The 22171-nt window shown below is 41.6% G+C and overlaps 1 protein-coding gene and 1 long non-coding RNA gene across 2 annotated transcripts; both read right to left on the reverse strand.

The window, feature by feature from the left end:
* Positions 1-3626: 3626 nt before the first annotated feature.
* LOC117530048 lies at positions 3627-8076 on the reverse strand. Its single transcript, XM_034192983.1, has 3 exons — positions 8063-8076; positions 6709-7620; positions 3627-6602 (listed from the first exon to the last, which is right to left on the reverse strand). The coding sequence occupies exons 1-3, from the start codon at positions 8074-8076 to the stop codon at positions 6524-6526; spliced, it is 1005 nt and encodes a 334-aa protein (XP_034048874.1). The 3' UTR covers positions 3627-6523.
* A 4835-nt stretch (positions 8077-12911) lies between these two features.
* On the reverse strand, positions 12912-22076 carry LOC117530134. The gene is made up of 3 exons (XR_004566190.1): positions 21670-22076; positions 15589-15865; positions 12912-13296 (listed from the first exon to the last, which is right to left on the reverse strand). It is a non-coding gene; the product is annotated as an uncharacterized LOC117530134 (long non-coding RNA).
* Positions 22077-22171: the final 95 nt, after the last annotated feature.

The following is a 22171-nucleotide window of genomic DNA, read 5'->3' on the forward strand; positions in this document are numbered from 1 at the left end:
ATATAAAGCGCCTTGGGGCAACTGTTTGTTGTGATTTGGCGCTATATAAAAAAAAATTGATTGATTGATTGATTGATTGACTTAACTGTTTGGCCACCACCACAGTGAAAATTTACAATTTTGGCTTTTGACACAATGATACTGATCTTTTCCGAAACAAACCCATTCAGGGTGTGGCACGGTAGTGTAGTGGTTAGCCTTGATGCCTCACAGCAAGAAGGTCGTGGGATTGCTTCTCACCTGGTCCTTTCTGTGTGGAGTTTGCATGTTCTCCCTGTGTTCATGTGGGTTCACTCTGGGTGCTCCAGCTTCCTCCCACTTCCAAAGATATAGAGATTATCTGAACTGGAAACTTTGGAATTGACCGTAGGTCTGCCTGCAAGTGCGGATGGGTTTGTCAGTCTACTTGTGGCCCTGCTATAGACTGGTGTCCTGTCCAGGGTATACCCTTTCTCTAGCCCTATGACTGCTGGGATAGGCTGCAGCCTGCAGTGACCCTTAAATGGAGTAAGCAGCTGAAGAAAATGAATGATTGAAACTCATTTAGGGAAATTCTGACATTGACCATCATCACATGAAGTTTGGTGGAAATTGGCTAAAGGACCTAGAAGGAATAGGGGAAGGGGTCACTTTAGACAATGTACTCTGGTTTTTAATTGCACTCCTCCCACTGCACTGTTGTTCTGTTTGTGTCATTGTACATAGCCTTTCATATTTCTATTTCATATTTTATCTTATTTTAGCACATATTTTATCTTAGCATTTTATATTGCTCTCTGTTTAATGTTGCACCATTATACCAAAGCAAATTCCTAGTCTGTGAATCCTGTTCATTGGCAGTGGCAATAAACTTCTGAGTTCTGAAAAGAAGCAGACAAACTGTTCTCAAATTAGTACGATTATATAACAAAATCATAGTTTGATTTGATTTTTTTAATGGAGTTGTTAAAATAATCATCAGGGCATATACATACACACACACACACACATATATATATATATATATATATATATATATATACACACTCAACAAAAATATAAATGCAACACTTTTGGTTTTGCTCCCATTTTGTATGAGATGAACTCAAAGATCTAAAACTTTTTCCACATACACAATATCACCATTTCCCTCAAATATTGTTCACAAACCAGTCTAAATCTGTGATAGTGAGCACTTCTCCTTTGCTGAGATAATCCATTCCACCTCACATGTGTGCCATATCAAGATGCTGATTAGACACCATGATTAGTGCACAGGTGTGCCTTAGACTGTCCACAATAAAAGGCCACTCTGAAAGGTGCAGTTTTATCACACAGCACAATGCCACAGATGTCGCAAGATTTGAGGGAGCGTGCAATTGGCATGCTGACAGCAGGAATGTCAACCAGAGCTGTTGCTCGTGTATTGAATGTTCATTTCTCTACCATAAGCTGTCTCCAAAGGCGTTTCAGAGAATTTGGCAGTACATCCAACCAGCCTCACAACCGCAGACCATGTGTAACCACACCAGCCCAGGACCTCCACATCCAGCATGTTCACCTCCAAGATCATCTGAGACCAGCCACTCGGACAGCTGCTGAAACAATCGGTTTGCATAGCCAAAGAATTTCTGCACAAACTTTCAGAAACCGTCTCAGGGAAGCTCATCTGCATGCTCGTCGTCCTCATCGGGGTCTCGACCTGACTCCAGTTCGTCGTTGTAACCGACTTGAGTGGGCAAATGCTCACACTCGCTGGCGTTTGGCACGTTGGAGAGGTGTTCTCTTCACGGATGAATCCCGGTTCACACTGTTCAGGCCAGATGGCAGACAGCGTGTGTGGCGTCATGTGGGTGAGCGGTTTTCTGATGTCAATGTTGTGGATCGAGTGGCCCATGGTGGCGGTGGGGTTATGGTATGGGCAGGCGTCTGTTATGGACGAAGAACACAGGTGCATTTTATTGATGGCATTTTGAATGCACAGAGATACTGTGACGAGATCCTGAGGCCCATTGTTGTGCCATACATCCAAGAACATCACCTCATGTTGCAGCAGGATAATGCACGGCCCCATGTTGCAAGGATCTGTACACAATTCTTGGAAGCTGAAAATGTCCCAGTTCTTGCATGGCCGGCATACTCACCGGACATGTCACCCATTGAGCATGTTTGGGATGCTCTGGACCGGCGTATACGACAGCGTGTTCCAGTTCCTGCCAATATCCAGCAACTTCGCACAGCCATTGAAGAGGAGTGGACCAACATTCCACAGGCCACAATTGACAACCTGATCAACTCTATGCGAAGGAGATGTGTTGCACTGCATGAGGCAAATGGTGGTCACACCAGATACTGACTGGTATCCCCCCAATAAAACAAAACTGCACCTTTCAGAGTGGCCTTTTATTGTGGACAGTCTAAGGCACACCTGTGCACTAATCATGGTGTCTAATCAGCATCTTGATATGGCACACCTGTGAGGTGGGATGGATTACCTCAGCAAAGGAGAAGTGCTCACTATCACAGATTTAGACTGGTTTGTGAACAATATTTGAGGGAAATGGTGATATTGTGTATGTGGAAAAAGTTTTAGATCTTTGAGTTCATCTCATACAAAATGGGAGCAAAACCAAAAGTGTTGCATTTATATTTTTGTTGAGTGTATGTATATATATATATATATATATATATATATATATATATATATATATAGGCAGCCTGGTGGCTTAGTGGTTAGCACTGTTGCCTCACAGCGAGAAGGTCATGGGTTCAGTTCCTGCCTGTGGCCTTTCTGTGTGGAGTTTGCATGTTCTCCCTGTGTTTGCGTGGGTTTCCTCCCACATCCAAAGACATGCAGGTTAGGTGGATTGGGATCTTTAAATTGTCCATAGGTATGCAAGTGGGTATGAGTTTGTTTGTCTGTTTGTGGCCCTGCAACAGACTGGCACCCTGTCCTGGGTGTACACCGCCTCGCGCTCTATGATTGCTGGGATAGGCTCCAGCCCCCCACGGCCCTTGATTGGATTAAGCGGTTGAAGATGAGTGAGTGTGTGTGTATGTATATATATATATATATATACACACACACACACACACACACACACACACACACACACACACACACACACACACACACAGTGAGGAAAATAAGTATTTGAACACCCTGCAGTTTTGCAAGTTCTCCCACTTAGAAATCATGGAGGGGTCTGAAATTTTCATCTTAGGTGCATGTCCACTGTGAGAGACAATCTAAAAAATAAAAAAAAATCCAGAAATCACAATGATGTTTTTAATGATTTATTTGTATGTTACTGCTGCAAATAAGTATTTGAACACCTGTGAAAATCAATGTTAAGTAGCCTTTGTTTGCAATTACAGAGGTCAAAGGTTTCCTGTAGTTTTTCACCAGGTTTGCACACACTGCAGCAGGGATTTTGCAAAACCACAGGGTGTTCAAATACTTATTTTCCTCACTGTGTGTGTATATATATATATATATATATATATATATATATATATATATATATAGATAGATAGATAGATAGATAGAGAGAGAGACTACTTCCTCTTTTAAAAAATTGCACAGTAAATAATAATAATAAACACATTGTGTATGATTTTATCAGGTATTTATTAAACATGCCGCAGTTAACTTAAACATTATCAGTGAGACCTGGAGACATGCTGTACAAGAATGTGGTGGAATTTGCTCACAATTAGATTGTTTTTAATGGACTTTTTGTAAAATGGCCATAGAGAAACATACATATCGTGTATGATTTTAGCATTGAATTAATAAAAATGTGGCAGGCGATACAACACTACCACATAGCTGGTGTGAGCCTAGGTTAAGACCCTGAGAAAAACATAATAATACAAAAAAAAAATACATACAGAATAAGGATTTCCACAACAGCAGCGCCCCTCAGTGTCAAAAGCCAACCCCTGTGACATCTTGGGTAATGGATCAAGTAGGGGATTGCCTGTTGGAGTGAAATACAGTTGGAACCTTGGGTACCCTGTGCCCGCTACAGTAACTATGAAGGCCCAGCAGGAATCCTGAACAGGAAACACGAAATCCTCAACGGTGGATCAGGTGGAGGTGATGGCTCGTAACCCAACAACTATGAAGGTGGATGAAGGCTGCAGCAGGTCCTCAGACCCTTATCGCCTGGGATTTCCCAGCCATCCGACCAGACTAGGGATCTACCAATGACTGTATTTTTGTCTGCATGCAACAACATTCCCACATTAAAAGAACCCAAGCACAGTCATCTCTTGGTTGACCCTGAATGTAGATATCCTGTTCGGGAATTGATCAAGAGATGATCTTCCTTACCACTGAGGGAATGCCATGACTATATGGTAAAATGTTTTTATTCTACTTGACATCACATGAATTTAAGACACAAGATCCAAATGACATGAAATGGTAATCTATCTGCTGTGCTATTAGTACTGACATGTTAATACTATTCTTTATAAGTAGTGCAACACATCAAGGTATACAACTGCATTTATACACGTCAACCCAAAACAGCATTGACACTGCATATGCAGTTCTTTTAAATGAGCGAAGGGCAAACGTGTGTCTATAGGACAACAATGCACGTTATGGGACATAATACCTCATTCCTAACTAGTAGCTAACTGAGCAGGAAATGAGACTGACGTTTATAACCTTAAGTGCAAATCTTGACATTTCATTTCACCTAATACCTAGCTTCCAGGATTCAACACAATACCTCATTTATTTATTTTGTAGTAGTAGTAGTGACTTTGACTTCTTTGATGCCAAAAGCACCAAGCAACATTTACTTTCGTAGATATGCTTCCTAAACTGACTCTCATCACAATATATCATACATAAATAAAAAGATTTACCTGCAACCTTATTTCTATTTTAGGAACAGTGACCTTGATCTATTGGCCCAAGTGATGCAACCTTTCTTATCAACATAAGCATCCTGGAAACCACGTTTCATCACAAATATGACATCTTTAAGAACGCCATTACACTAGAGCAGGAATGAGCCCGAATGCCGTATGAACAGCCCGGAAGGGAACAACAGCCAGAATTCAAGCCGCATTCGTATGGGACAGACATTCACACAGCCATGTATGAATGCCCTACCCAGAATGTGTTTCGAAGCCACCTTGAATGATTCGCGCATATTCAGAGTGCAGCAGCTCCTGAATCCAGGTCGACTACCCAGAGTGCAGGTCAAACGCAGACAACACAGCACACACACACACACACAAAAACAAAAACAAAGAATAAAAAGAAAACTGCACAAAACCCCACAATGCCGGAAGAATGCAGCAGGAATATGCAGAATGCCCCTTCAACGCCGTACATGCCACCCGATGTCTGGGTGGAAGGCAAGCAAGGGGAGGGGCGTGGCAGAGCAAATGCTATGGTCCACACTTCTGAGGCCCTGCTGTGTCCCACTGCTGGATGTCAAATGACATCCAACCCAAGAAATGATTAGATGTCGGTTCATGGGTTGGATGTCGTCCCCCCCCCCCCGTGCACTCACTCCCTCTCTGGACGTTAGCTATTTAGTGGACAAGCGGATGCCCTATTGACCACATGGGTTCACGCACGAGCGGTAAAGCGATCAGATGCGCGCGCGCACACACACACACACACACACACACACACACAGTGGGGTGTGTGGATGATCCAATCCGATGCACGCGCAGCGCTCTGACCAGCTGTTATTCCAGTCGGACTGAAAGCCACAGGAGACCATGAGATCACGGAAGCATTTCCTCGCTTTGAATGCAGCTTGACAGTGGTGTGCACGTGCTCTACATTCGGGCTGGCCACACGAATGTGCACGACTGTGTGGCGTGCACTCAAGAATGCTGTACAAGGTTTTTGAATGCAGCTCGGATTTGCCCGACTGTACTTTGAATGTCCATTCGTGCAGCATTCATGCTCACTCATGCTCCAGTGTGATGGGGAGGAGTGTGCAGGCAAAGTCAGGACATTCGGCCAGGATTCTACATGCTTGATCAATTCAAACAGCCCCTCAAATGCTTCAAATTGTGTATGAATTGCCATACAAATATTACGACTGCAGTTAACTTGTGGTACGGCTGTACCTCGACCGCCATTCGATTGTTGTGCAACACAAGTGTAGAGTGCATGTGCTCTGACTGCACGAATGTGCTGACTGCTGTAAGAATGCTGTATGAAGAGGTTGAATGCGGCTCGAACTTGCCCAATGAATTCGTGAATTCTTGAATTCGTATGGGGTGTATCACTGATGTTACAGAACAGAAATTGTTTTTCTATTTTTAGTCCTTGACCGCAGCGAACCCAAATGCCAATCCTAACCTACATTTTCACTTTTTCAGAATCGGACTTTGAAAATTTATGAGGTATGCACAAACTGTGAAACTCTGTTCTGCCAAATGCTCCACGGACACGCTGCGACTCTCTCCATCAAGCATGTGAAAGGTCTTAAACCATTGTAAAATTCTTTCCACATGAATTCTGGCCTTTGGACAGTTGGCAGACACAGTGACCTCCTTCTCAGTCCGTTGGCATCTTTCGGTTCCTTTGAAGACTGACGTGATAAGCTCGGTGCCTAAAGGCGTCATTTTGTACATGCCTGAGAAATAAAGATGTCACAGTTCACCATTAGTGAAGCGGGAATTGAAATCAGTGGATACTGTGAGTTTTGAAACTGGCATTCAAATTTAAAAATCACAATTTACCTGTGAAACCTGTCTGCCATCACCTTCCCACCGACAGCCCGAGATGCTGCCAAGACGTCGTGTACATCACATGCATGCCCACCGAACACATTAGAGACATGGAAAACTGCAGGATGTGCACTGAGTGCAACAAGGAACTTGAATGTTTCATAATGTTTGTCATCAGAATAAGAGTGCTTCTTCTCTTTAAAGTGTCCAGGTGTTTCACAAAAGAGTTCAGCGCAGTCAATGATCACACGTGCATTAGGGAAGTCAGAGGCTTGTGATTTGTTTGGATCGGGGAGTTGGAACCATTCTCGCAGCTCAAAGTACATCAAGTTGATCCACGTGGTGAAGATAGACCTTACTGATGATTCACTTACACCAAACCTTTGTGCCAAATCTCTCAGTACAAAGCCTGTTTTGAGTCTGACCATTGTCAAAAAGAACTCTTCTTGCAACGTCAGACACCATTCGACATTCCTGCCGTTCCTTCTTGGCGTTTTCTCTGCCATTTGTGTACCCATCCAATAGGTCATTGTGCTTGCTTTGTAAGAAAGCCAGCTGAACACAGCCATGAACATCAAGTGGTTTGGAAACCCAGTCCAAAACATGCACACACAGGGGTCCTTCTCGATGGTCTTTACACTGAGAATGTGGCTCTCAGCATTAAACTTCTGTTCCCTGAGTTGCTCCAGTTCCCTCATAGATGCAAGCACTCCAGGCATCAGCTTCTCTGCCTCCGCAATTTTCTCGAGGTCGTTAGGCTCCTCAGTAGTCTTGAGATAGTCATGAAGCCCAGGAGGAACTAGAGGCGTCGTACACTGTTTAACTGAAGAAGGGCGACCTGGAGGGGGTAATGGAGTGAACACGGCTGTTGCAGTACTCTTTGGAACCTTTGCACTGCTGAAAGCAAAGATTGCAGGCACATAGCTGAGTGAAAGAATGTGAAAGAAAATTTTGTGAATGATGTTTGAAAAGAACTGCTTACAGTTTAACTTTTAAAAAAGCAACATCTGTCTGGGTAAACTTTATGCTCTCTCTTTAAAGTAGGCCTATATTGGATTATCACTAAGAACCAATCCAGCATACCAAGACTAGTGTTTTTTATGTATCATAAATAACACCAAGTTAGCTGAATTATACTTACATTTGTAAGTCATTGAACATGTCTTGGACTTTATTTACATCAATCATTAAGAAATACCAACAATATGGCAAATCTTTGTCAAATAGGCAGTTTACAAAAACTGATTCTAATCCAATTACATTTGTTCCGCAAATCTGATTGGTTAATCATGTGAGATTTCAGACCATAAAATATAGCTTTGGCAAAATAATCGACTGTTTAACATCTGATATATTACTCCGCGACCTGACCGCTTGCATTGCTACACAGATGTCAAAAATAGCCCTGTCAGCTGAGAGCGAGAGGTTTCCAACTGCCATTAAACACAAAGAAGAAGAAGATGAAGAAGAGAGCGAGAGAAACTGGCGGAGCGACGACGACGCTGTTGCTACGGTAAGCTTCGCCGACTGAATTACTTACAGAAAAATAAACCGTGCAAACAATGGAATTGGATTAGAATGGGAATAATCCCTTTGTGTCTGATCATTTGTAGACGTCAATGCTGGATTACGGTCGCAAATATACATTTTACTGGCTCTGCTAATGTGTCGCCGGTAAAATTCAACTTGCGACCGTAAAATCCAGCATTAACGTCCGCAAATCAGACACAACAGGGTTATTGCCTAAGTGACCACGCTGGATTTAGACTTGTGAGGAAAACCACCAAGACACCCATGAAAGCTCTGAAAGAACAACATACTTCTGTGGATGTGAGGAGTGGTGCCACATTTGTCTGTTGCATCCCTATTCACAGCTTGAGCACATCTTATTCCTCCAAAAGGTTCACTAGACCGAAGGTTCAGGTCAATAAATGAAGATATTTTGATCCCATGTTTCAGTAGGCTACACTATTGACTCTATACTTACATGTGCTTTTTGTTTCAATTAAAAATATTTCTTTCATCTGTGATGTCAGAGTGAATGTTACTTTAAAATCCTGCAGGACAGCAAGGTCCCTCTGCTCAAGCCAGCACATGTCCAGGCCTGTTTGAAGTTCACCAGTGACCATCTGGATGGTCCAGAGGAGGCGTGCAAGAAGGTCAGTAGTCAGATGAGACCAGAACAGAGCTTTTTGGAATCAACTCCACTTACCATGTTTAGAGGATGAGAACAACCCCAAGAAAACCATCCCAACCGTGAAGCATGGGGGTGGAAACATCTTCTGCAAAGGGGACAGGACAACTGCACCGTATTGAAGGGAGGATGGATGGGGTCATGTATTGTGAGATTTTGGCAAACAACCTCCTTCCCTCAGTAAGAGCATTGAAGATGGGTCATGGCTGGGTCTTCCAGCATGACAATTACCCCAAACACACAGCCAGGCCAACTAAGGAGGGGCTCCGTAAGAGGTATTTCAAGGTCCTGGAGTGGCCTGGCCAGTCTCCAGACCTGAACTCAATAGAAAATCTTTGGAGGGAGCTGAAACTCCAAACCTGAAAGATCTGGAGAAGATCTGTAAGGAGGAGTGGACCAAAATCCCTGCTGCAGTGTGTGCAAACCTGGTGAAAAACTACAGGAAACGTTTGACCTCTGTAATTGCAAACAAAGACTACTTTACCAAATATTAACATTGATTTTCACAGGTGGTGAAATACTTATATGCAGCAGTAACATACAAAAAATTATAATCATACATTGGGCCTCATGTATCAATGTTGCGCACTTGTGGCGTAAATTTACGGCGTAAACTTGAAATACACCAATGTCGCCGTGACATGTATCAAGCAGTGCGCACCTGCCCATTTCTGGCGTACACCTGACGTGATCTTGATAAATGCGGTGGGTGGAAACGATCGTAATTATAATAAACACGCCCATAAATATTCAGACTCCGCTTCAGACACACCCTCATTTTACGACATGGAAGCCGGGAAGACGGCAATGAAAAAGAACTTCACCAATCACGACGCGTGCCAACAGAGCGTCAAAAGCAGCCGTCATATCAATTGTTTTGTAGTATATAATCAATAAAGTGTTACAGTGGTCCCTCATTAATCACTGGAGTTACGTTCTAAAAAAAATAGCCCGAAATACACGAAACCGCGACGTAGTCAGCGTTATTTTTTTACAATTATTATAGACGTTTCAAAGGTGCAAAACTCCTCACTACACAGTTTATACACTTTCTCAATCAGGCATGAACATTTTCTCACTTTTCTCTCGTGTGTAAACACTCTCAAAGTTCAAACCTTAGTAGGAAAATAATACCAAACTGTTTCAGGCCCAAACATTTGTTTGAGAAATAAAAATAGAAAGTTTTCCTATAAATAATTATGATGGCATTTAGAACTAACGAATTAATTTTAACAATCAACGAACAAGGTCGGACACATAAGAAATTATTAATAGTGACTGACCAGTATTTCACAGATCGCTCCTCTGCGTCCTGGCGCTGCGCCTTTTCCCACTCACACCTGGCTGCAGCAGGTGTTTGTTTCCGTGTAACAAACACAGTTATGAGTAGTTGTTGGCGCTCTTTTTTCCTCTGGGCGACAAGATTGTTATAAACAGATACGCAGAACACAGAACACTGTAAAAAAAAAAAAAAGGCATGCAAAATTGGACTAAATACTCCGCGAGACTCCGAGGCCACGACAGGTGAACGGCGTTATAGCGAGGGACCACTGTATTCTCTTTTCACATGTCAATAATTCTGGACATGTGGATATTTGCTCGCTCAATTAACAAGACACGCCTAATCTGTCAGATTTCTTTATTTTTTAAATGTATTTCTGTATTTATTTTATTGTGACAACCGAATGGAGATGACAAAACCTGGTTGCAGCACGGGCGAATTAAGGGAATGACGAAACTACAGTTGTTATTATCAATTTCATTGTCTAAAACGATCACACCACATAAAGTTAAGCTCAGCGCTGCTCTGGCTCCAGGCTCGAAGTCTGGAGAAAAAGGCGAGCAGCGTTTTCTTTGCAGTCAGCGCTGTAGCCATGGATCGTGCTCATAATCCCGCAAAAGCGGGATTTGTATTGATTATTATGTAGTATAATCAGGAAAGTGTTATTTATCTAACATATGCATTGATTTGTATAATGGCACTGTTTATCATGTTGATCATCTTCATTTTTATGTGGATTCCAGCGCTGGTTCATTTTGGTGTATAATTTACGCCACCTCTCGACCTGGTGTATATTTTCAGCGCAGCGTACGCCAACGACCACATTGATAAATGCCAAGTAGCGCAGCCGTTTTGGCGTACACCCCATATACGCTCAAATATCGCCGTACGCAACGTTGATACATGAGGCCCATTGTGATTTCTGGATTTTTTTTTTTAGATTATGTCTCTCACAGTGGACAGGCACCTAAGATGAAAATTTCAGACCCTCCACGATTTCTAAGTGGGAGAACTTGCAAAATCGCAGGGTGTTCAAATACTTATTTTCCTCACTATAACTCCTTCAGAGTTGTCTGGGTGATGTGGTGGCTTCCCTCACTAGTCATCTTCCAGCAGGGTCACTCACTTTTGTAAGCTGCCTACTTGACATAATTGTACTGCACTGTCTGGTAAAATTATTGTTTTTACACTACATATATACATATATATAGATATAAAAATGTTGTTGTAAAAATGATGATTTAATCCTTATACTTAGAATTTCAATTCAGTTAATTTATATAGTGCCAAATCACAACAAAGCTGCCTCAAGGTGCTTCACACAAGTAAGGTCTAACCTTACCAACCCCAACAAGAATAAACTGCCCCAGTTCCAACTTTTTTTGGAATATGTTGCAGGACATAAATACAAGAATAGATGCATTTTAACAAATTAAATGAAGCTGATGACACAAAACATGAAATATCTTGGATTCATACCGTCTATAATGAAATAGAAGTCAAAGTAAATGCAAGGACCACTAGTGATCTGCGCTTTTTTTTTTTTTTTTGCACTTACCAAATTTTCTGGAAAAAATAGTGAAAACTAGAATAGAAATAAAATGAATCTTCCAAAAAACCACTGACAAAGTGTTCACCGCAGATCCTTGAATGCTTTTAGGGAATCCAAGGTGTTCCATCTGAGTCATTCCTGTGAATTGCTTGAAGTCAAAGTCTGTTTTGGTGCTTATTCTCCAATTTCCCAACCCAAACCACATGCCGCGCAAGATTTCTCCCAGACAGGCCCTGGTTTCTCCGACGCCACTTCAACATCTCCGTTTGCCATCGCTTGTTTACTTTGTGATTTCTCTCATATTTCTTTGAAGGTGAGTATGAAACTTGTGTGTAATATAAAGTTCTATGTGTATTTTCATTTGCGCTGGTTTTTGTTAGCAATCATGTTTTCATAACGCAGTAAATTTTGAAAATTACCCTATTATTGCCCGCTGCGAAAGAACCAGTAGTCGCTTTTGCTACTGTACATTGGTCCTACAACATAGTACGAGTATGTGATTGTGCACATAGGGAAAACTGAGGTACAATTCAAGAGTCGGGTTGTCAATTTTTGCTGGTTGGTGTACACAGGAGTTTCATTTTAAGAACCAGGGGCTAATTCTGACATGAGAGGAGGCATCTTTGCATGAAAATCATCTAACATTTACTGTATCTTTTTGTAGCTCTGATTACAGAATGTAAAGGCCTCTGATTGGCCTCGAGGTCACAGTAACAGGAGGTAAAATTTACCACTTACTGGCTGATTTTGAAAATTCTGGGTGTGTCTTTGGTCACTGGTTTTGTTTTGTTTTTGGTCACTGCCTTTACACGCTGTTGATTATGACTTTGTGATAGTCACAAGCCATGATTAATGTTATTTTTGTTACATCATTGTCTCTTTTAAATTTCAGATGCCCAAACAGAAGACTAAGACTTCAGATGCAACTCCAGGCACTTCCAAAGAGCATAACAGAGGTCAAGGGATTGAATCGTCAGAGACTCAAACAACTCTGTCACCAGCACAGTACTGACACGCTAAACCTTCTGTGTCTGTCTTGTACACAAGTGGACCTGCTTCATTTGCCGACCCCTTTTTGCCAAAGAAGAGGGACTCACTCACAAATCAAGCATAAAATATATCTTTATTTGGGAGACCAGTCCAAACTCTAATATCGGGGACAGGATTCTGGCTTTAGCAGACTCCAACTCTATCTTAAATTGCCGTCTTTCCTGCTCCAGAAGAGTTTCCAAATGTTCAGTATACAACAGAACATAGTGTAAAGATTTTGTTTGTTTTTTTTGTAGTCGTGATCCATTGTTTTCCAATCTGAAGCAGAATCATCTCTCCTGTCATCCCTACCTTTAAGGATTTTGGGTCGTCCCGGTGTGTCCGGTAGCATATCGTCAAATTCTTGAAGTTTACGCTTCACAGACATCTTTTTGGGGGTTGTTTTTGGGTGGACAAAGTCATTTGTTCTCAAAGAAGTCTTTGACGCCCTTTTCTTGGGGCTTCTCTTCTCTCTGGCTTTGTCTGCCTTCCTGAAAATAGTTGGGACATATCCCAGACTTCCTGGTACATCATCTTTTTTCCCTGCAACACACGAGTCATATTTTAAATTTCACTCAAACACATGTAATTTAGGCCAAAACACCCATTTTCCCACACCGATTGTTACGGTGTACACATCAGCACTGTTCTAAATTTTGTCTGTTTTTAACTTGTATTGCACCGATATTAATAACTCTCCCCCCCATTTAAAAAGCACAGAAAATACCAGTGGTGGGCACATTTCCGCTAATCCACTAACCACTAATTAGCAAAGCTAACATTTTTGTCAGAAGATTAGCTTCCGCTAAATTTAGTTCCACTAACTTTCGATGCGCTAACATTTTTTTCCCTGGCATAGTTAGAAAAGCTTAACAGTCAGAAACATCTGTAAAACCTAAAATCCTACATGTTAATTCCTGTCATGTGTTTTGCAATAAACAGACCGCCGTGAGAAGCTCAGTCCTCCCCCAGTAGAAGGGAGCAGATCAGCTGCTCGCTACTATTGCAAAAAGGGGGGGGGGGCATTTACTTTCAACATGCCGATACTCAGACAGTGGGCAGGAGACATGAAGCGCAAAGCACCTTTCACTCATGGTTTCATTTAAAACCAACTAATTCAGGACAGTTTATTGTAATTAACAGCAACTCTGTCATTTTTATACAGTGAAAATATGATATTGCGCTTAATGCACTAATTCCTTAAGGTTTGAGTGTTAAACAGACACATGTGCCGAAAGGCATTATGGGAAAATTCAAATGATCTGCTCTCATCACTTCCATCCCCTCCAATCCCTGCCTCCGTGAAAATGCAGAGAACACTTCCATCTGCTGGATGGGAGTGTAAACAGACCAACATATTTGTAAATCTCAAACACAGTTTCACGCTCAGAACGTCTCAATATAAGTGGATCACTGATCACACGCATTGTAAAAACCAACACACAAGTTACAGTAACTTTACAGGGGGTGCCAAAATTGGCATGTTTTTTTTGTTGTTGTTTATTTCAGTTTCACGAAAGTATATCATTTTAAAGTACCACAATTTGCCCCACTGAGATATCCCATAATCCCTTGAACACCAGAGAGTTGCTGCAGTCAAAATAACACTAAGAAACTACACGATGACAATTCCAAATGAACATTATAACACCAAAATGTAACTTTTATGCCTTTCATAACATTTTTAAGAGACTGCTGCATGTGACCCTGAAAACGTGCTAAAACAAATATTCCAAATAATCCGCATCTGCTACGTTTAACCTGCATGGAATACAATAAATGCAAAATGTATTTCAGACATTTTTTATATATATATATTACTCTGGAGCAAACAGGACAAACAGTGTTGTAAAGGACAATAAGCAGGGTGTTAAAGAGCAAACTTCACTTTCCCCCAGAACGACACGAACAGGAAGCGATCACAGCTGACAGCAATTCCCATTAAAAATAACGGAGAAACACACTGAGCTTCTTGCATGATTACATAAAACTCACCAGAGTTTTAGGCACAATATACAAAGAGTTTTATGTTGCGATGTTAATGCTGTTGTCCGTGTGCAGCGGTTGCAGCCTGATCAGAGTCTTTCAATGCATTTCTCAATGTAACTGACATCTCGCAGAACGGCGAAGGGGGGACAGGAGTGTTGAGAGCAGATCATTTGAATTTTCCAATAATGCCTTTCGGCACGTGTCTGTTTAACATTCAAACCTTCAGGAAGTGCTTCATGTCTTGTGTCCACTGACTGAGTATCAGCATGTTGAAAGTAAATGTTTTGTTTTGTTTTTTGTAGTGGTGAGCCAGTTGCACAAAGACAAAGCTCTGGCTTTTTGTTTTTGTTTTTTTTTGGTTTGTGATCGCCTTTGAATTTACCCAGCAGCACTTGTGGCACTTAAACTAGAAATTGGCTTAGCTGACTGCATACTGAGTCAATACTAAAAGTTAGTGGTTAGCTGTAACTTCCGCAATTTTTTTTTAGGGGTTTATCGGTTTAACGTTATAAAATTTAACTTTTCAGTTAGCAGATTAGCGGCTATTAAAGCTAACTTCTTGGTTAGCTGTGCCCACCACTGAAAAATACCCTTTAAAAATAAAATATGTAAATATGATATACCATGACAAAAAGGATAACACCAACTACATCATAATGTGTTATGACACCAGTGACATACACAAAAATGGGCAAGTTCCACCTGCAGTAGAAATCGCCTAAGTCAGATCCACTCGAAGGTCAGTACAAAATTATTCTGTTGCCACAGAAATGGCAGCACTAAGTGAAATGTTACATTGGTGACGCTTTGGGTAAAAAGGCATGACTGTATAAGATATATAATTACCTCCTACAAAGTGATCTGAGCAGATACAACTGCAGGGCCCAGGCTCCCATTTCTCTCGGGGTATGGCTTTCAACCAAAGCTTCCTCCTTGCAATGTTCTTGGCATCATTTTTAGGGAAAAGGTAGTAGCTTCTCTTGATCCCTAGCTCCTTGCTCTGCCTGACTGGTTCTCACAGCCAGGGGCTTTGCACCAGTTTCCACTATAGCCTCCTTTATTACAACGGATCTTTGGTGAGCCCTTTGAATGTGATGAACTGCTGGTGCCACTGGCTTCAGACCTAAGAAAAAATAGAAACAAGTATGCACATGATGGTTATTTAACAGACTAGCTTTTGCAGGGATGGTAAACTGTCCCCATCTATGTTGCCAAGATTGGCGATATGAAATTTCAGTTTAATTCTTTGAGTATTATAACATAAATCAATTTTAACTCCAAGGGACAAAAATAGATCATCACACCTATCTGTAAACTGAGAATACTAAAACCATACTGCTAAAAAACAGTCTGCTAGGCCTCAATTTTGTCATTTAAATTCATGGCATGGCTGAAAAAAAAAAAAAAATCGGCTAGAGAGAGATATTGGGCAGTGATGGGTGAGTTATTGTGCAAGCCTCAGCAGTTCTTATGGAGTACAGTGCTAAAAACTCCTTTGGGACTTTGACCGAAAAATTTTGATAACCCTACCCTAATTAAAAAAAGTTCTCATTTAGTAATAAAAATAATAATAGAACGGAAACTCTCCTTGAGCCTTCTCCTCTCCATCCTCCTTCCTTTTTCTGAAATATGTCAGCAAGGTCATCTACAGGCTTGTGAGTGGCAAAGAAAGAAAAATGCTCAAATTGGCTAGGGGTCAAGACGGCCCTGGTTGGGGAGTTTGGGGGCAAAGGCCCTCAGGAGCTGAAGGGTTTTAGTCATGCTAATGCTTCCCAGAACCATTTTCTGTAATGAATTTGCAAGGAGAGACAGGAAGGATGGAGGCAGCTGTTTTCCAACTCCTCACAAGTTGGACAAAATCTATCTTCATATGCCAGCAACTCCTGTGCAGTGTAAGTCTTCTCTAAAATTAGAGAGGAGGAACAGACTCAAGCTGCTGAACAAACAAAACAAAACAAACAAAAGCCTTCTGAAGCCCCAAATCTCTATTACATACACTATTTTATGATGACACAATCAAATTATAACAAGTATATTTCTAATGTCTTTAACAAAAATAGTCAAAAATTTCAAGATGCACATAGAACCTTTAATATTTAACATACATTAACAGTGCCGGACTGTTTCATTGTTCCATGCAAGTGCTATGTTAAAAACTGGCCAGCAGATGTCGCCATACTTAATTGTATCAAATGCTTCGAAACACTGAACCATTTCAACACAATTGGTTCAGTGGTTCAAAACGCTTCGGTTTCTCCGCACTTTTTTTAGCGCATGTAAACGGATAGACATAAAAACAGAAATACTTGCTAACTAGGAAATTAACGTACGACATGTGTTTTAAATTACATAGTTTGCAACCAGTTGAAATCTGTAGTCAAAAAAGAGACCGACTCAGAAACAAGCTTCGAAACTATGCTCGAATTCTCTGAACTCCTCAGTCGCAGCTGACTGATCAGCTGCAAAGTTTTCGGTGAATCGGCAGTCAGAATGTTGTCAGCAGATGTTAACAGCTGTTTTGTGTTCCTTTCATTAAGAAACAATGCGCTGTGGTCTGGTCTAATGTAGTCATCAACAGAAAATTAACGGGAGCAATTTTTATTTGGGCATGACATTTTTTGCTTGTGCGTGAGATTGATGATGAAAGCATGTCACACCAGATGCGTGATAGTTAGCAACCCATCTTCTGCGAAGCCCCCTGATTTGCCAATTTTTGAATCATCTCTGTGCAAAATATGTTTTTCTTCCAGCCCTTCCATGAGAAACAAACAAACAAACAAACAAAGATCTTTATTCCAGAAAAACAATGCTACTATTCCTTATGTTATTCATTATTGGAAGCAGTTTGTGCCTGATATTAACTGGACTACTGTATGGACTTCATCTCATAAATACTTTATTACAAACAAAGGTTGAGATGTGTGCTTCAAACTTCTCCACAGATGCTACCATGCAAAAAAGTCTCTTCACAAGGACATGGACTGCAGCTGCTCTTTTTGTTCTCAGGCCAATGAAACTGTCATCCATCTCTTTTGGACATGCCCTCTAACTGCTGCATCTTGGAAAGATGTCATTCACTTTATACAGTCTAATATTCTTGGTAGCTTCTGTCTAATGTACTCTGATGTGCTCTTTGGTTTCTATAATGTATGTAACTCTAAAAAGAAAGAATTTTATCTCATAAATTTCTTAATTATATTTGCTAAATTTCATATTCAGAAATGTAAATTTTCAGGAAAAAAGCCCCTGTTCAAAATGTACTTGCTTGAATTACAACATTACAATGTCTCAATTCAGTCTTCATCGAACCCCAAAGCTATGAAGACTCTTGATACTCTAAAATACTTTAAGTGCTGACAGGTTATCTTTTTATATTTATTTATTTTATGTTTTTCTTTATTCGTTGACCCCTGGCATACCTTGTACTTTGTGTGTTTATCGTTAATCTTAAAAAAATGCACTGTGTTGCACAACTTCTCAATAAAAAAAAGTTACAAATGTAAAGAAAGTGTGAAGTGAAAACGAACTATTTTGTTTAACACAGAAAAAATGTTACCTCCATAAGGATCTTGAACTTTTTTTTATTTTTCTTGTATATCTCTTTGCCCTTGTAACTCAGCCACATGGGGTGTACAGCCAGTACATTCTGAGTGCCGGTCCCAAGCCCGGATAAATGAGGAGGGTTGCATCAGGAAGGGCATCCGGCGTAAAACAAGCAAACCCAACTATGCAGACTCAGAATCGAATTCCCATACCAGATTGGTCGCGGCCCGGGTTAACAACGTCCGCCACTGGTGCTATTGCCCAACAGGGTGCCAGTGGAAATTGGGCTACTGCTGGGCGAAGACGACGAAGAAGAGGAGGAAAACGTTGCCACGAACAGCAGGAGAAGAAGAAAACTAGAAGGGTGGAAATGAGAGTGGGGACTTTGAATGGTGGTAGTATGACTGGTAAAGGGAGAGAGCTGGCTTATATGATGGAGAGGAGAAAGGTAGACATATTGTGTGTGCAAGAGACCAAGTGGAAGGGAAGTAAGAGCAGGAGCATCGGTGGTGGGTACAAGTTGTTGTACCATGGTGAGGACAGGAAGAGAAATGGTGTTGGGGTCATTTTAAAGGAAGAGTATGTTAAAAGTGTGTTGGAGGTTAAGCGAGTGTCTGACAGGGAGATGAGTGTGAAGTTGGAAATTGAAGGGGTGATGATGAATATCATCAGTGCATATGCCCCACAGGTAGGTTGTGAGATGAAGGAGAAAGAAGATTTCTGGAGTGTGTTAGATGAGGTGGTGGAGAGTGTGCCCAAGCATGAAAGAGTGGTGAAAGGAGCAGACTTCAATGGGCATGTTGGTGAAGGGAACAGAGGTGATGAGGAAGTAATGGGTAGATATGGTATCAAGGATAGGAATGGGGAAGGACAGATGGTAGTTGATTTTGCAAAAAGGATGGAAATGGCTGTGGTGAATACCTACTTTAAGAAAAGGGAGGAGCACAGGGTAACATATAAGAGTGGAGGAAGGTGCACACAGGTGGACTACATTTTTTATAGGAGATGCAAGCTAAAAGAAATCACAGACTGTAAGGTGGTAGCAGGAGAGAGTGTCACTAGACAGCATAGGATGGTTGTTTGTAGGATGACTTTAGAGGTAAAGAAGAAGAAGAGAGTGAGAGCTCAACAAAGGATCAGATGGAGGAAGCTGAAGGAGGACGACTGTTGTGTGAAATTTAGTGAGCAGGTGAGAGAAGCACTAGTTGGAGGGGAAGCAATTTTGGACAAATGGAAAAGTACTGCAGATGTGGTGAGGGAGACAGCTAGGGCAGTACTGGGTATGACATCTGGACAGTGGAAGGAAGACAAGGAGACTTGGTGGTGGAATGAAGAAGTCCAGGAAAGCATAAGGAGAAAGAGGTTGGCGAAAAAGTTTTGGGATAGTCGGAGAGATGAAGAAAGTAGACAGGAGTACAAGGAGATGCGGCGTAAGGCGAGAAGAGAAGTGGCAAAAGCAAAGGAAAAGGCATATTGCGAGCTGTACAAGAAGTTGAATAGTAAGGAAGGAGAAAAGGACTTGTACCGATTGGCCAGACAAGGGGACAGAGCTGGAAAGGATGTGCAGCAGGTTAGGGTGGTAAAAGATGCACATGGTAATGTGCTGACAAGTGAGGAGTGTGTGCTGAGAAGGTGGAGGGAATATTTTTGAAGAGTTGATGAATAAAGAAAATGAGCGAGAGAAAAGGCTGGATGATGTAGTGAGAGTAAATCAGGAAGTAAAAGAGATTAGCAAGGAAGAAGTGAGGGCTGCTATGAAGAGGATGAAGAGTGGAAAGGCAGTTGGTCCAGATGACATTCCAATGGAGGCATGGAAATGTCTAGGAGAGATGGCAGTAGAGTTTCTAAACAGATTGTTTAATAAAATCTTGGAAAGTGAGAGGATGCCTGAGGAGTGGAGACGAAGTGTGCTGGTTCCTATTTTCAAGAACAAGGGTGATGTGCAGAGCTGCAGTAACTACAGAGGCATAAAGCTGATCAGCCACAGCATGAAGTTATGGGAAAGAGTAGTAGAAGCTAGGCTTAGAAAACAGGTGAAGATCTGTGAGCAGCAATATGGTTTCATGCCGAGAAAGAGCACTACAGATGCAATGTTTGCTCTGAGAATACTGTTGGAAAAGTACAGAGAAGGACAGAAAGAGTTACATTGTGTGTTTGTGGACTTAGAAAAAGCTTATGATAGGGTGCCAAGAGAAGAGTTGTGGCATTGTATGAGGAAGTCTGGAGTGGCAGAGAAGTATGTTAGGGTAGTGCAGGACATGTACAAGAATAGTGTGACAGCGGTGAGATGCGCAGTCGGAATGACAGACTCATTCAAGGTGGAGGTGGGATTACACCAAGGATCAGCTCTGAGTCCTTTCTTGTTTGCAGTGGTGATGGACAGGTTGACAGATGAGATCAGACAGGAGTCCCCATGGACTATGATGTTTGCAGATGACATTGTGATCTGTAGTGAGAGTAGAGAGCAAGTTGAGTCTAGTCTGGAGAAGTGGAGATATGCTTTGGACAGAAGGGGAATGAAAGTCAGTAGAAGCAATACTGAGTACATGTGTGTGAATGAGAGGGAGCCCAGTGGAATAGTGCAGTTACAAGGAGTAGAAGTGGTGAAAGTAGATGAGTTTAAATATTTGGGGTCAACTGTTCAAAGTAATGGAGAGTGTGGTAGAGAGGTGAAGAAGAGAGTGCAGGCAGGGTGGAGAAAGGTGGCAGGAGTAATTTGTGACTGAAGAATATCAGCAAGAGTGAAGGGGAAAGTTTACAAAACAGTAGTGAGACCAGCTATGTTGTATGGTTTAGAGACAGTGGCACTAACAAAAAGACAGGAGGCAGAGCTGGAGGTGGCAGAGCTGAAGATGTTGAGATTCTCTTTGGGAGTGACAAGAATGGACAAGATTAGGAATGAACATATCAGAGGGACAGCTCAGGTGGGACGGTTTGGAGACAAAGTCAGAGAGGCGAGATTGAGATGGTTTGGACATGTGCAGAGGAGGGACCCAGGGTATATAGGGAGAAGGATGCTGAGGATGGAGCCACCAGGCAGGAGGAGAAGAGGGAGACCAAAGAGGAGGTTCATGGATGTGCTGAGAGAGGACGTGCAGGTGGTTGGTGAGACAGAGGAAGATACAGAGGACAGGGTGAGATGGAAACGATTGATCTGCTGTGGCGACCCCTAACGGGAACAGCCGAAAGACAAAGAAGAATATCTCTTTGCCCTTGTGTTTTGTTCGATTGTTATTGTATTTGTTGAAATAAAGTTTTGGGGGAAAAAAAGTTAGCAACCAATCGACCATGTAAACACACCTTTCCGTGACGCTTTTTTGTCCATTTCGTACGAACATAAACAGTTTTAAAATACATAAAAGGAGAAGAAAAGATACTACTTACATTTCCTAACTTCTGGCACTATTTTTCTTGCTAAAAGATGAATTGATGAGCAAAAACGTCCACAGCTGAGTCGGCGGCTGACGGGGAAAAAAAAAAACCTGTCTGACGGCGCTATGGATTCTGGGATATCTGTAAAACGTTACCTTCTTTCCTTGTGCCAAACATTTCAGTCGTGAATTATTACATTGAGGAACAGAACAAAAATCACCTTTTCTTCTTGCAATTTATTGGCGGTTGGCATCCAGAATGTTGCATTACCGCCACCAACTGTACAATTGTGAAACCACAGATGTGGAGCATCGACGAAGGAGTGACTAACTAACTAACTAAATAAATAAATAAATAAAAATGTTAACTAAATCCTATCAAAAAGCCCTGTGTTCTTAAGGAACTTAAACACAAATCTAAAAATCACCTCCTGAGACCTTTGGGCACTTTATTTGAGCCTGCACAAGGCATTGTGGGATGTTGCGAAAATCAAAACAATATGTGACGTCATCAA

Source organism: Thalassophryne amazonica, chromosome 17 (genome assembly GCF_902500255.1).
Source record: "Thalassophryne amazonica chromosome 17, fThaAma1.1, whole genome shotgun sequence".
NCBI lineage: Eukaryota > Metazoa > Chordata > Actinopteri > Batrachoidiformes > Batrachoididae > Thalassophryne > Thalassophryne amazonica.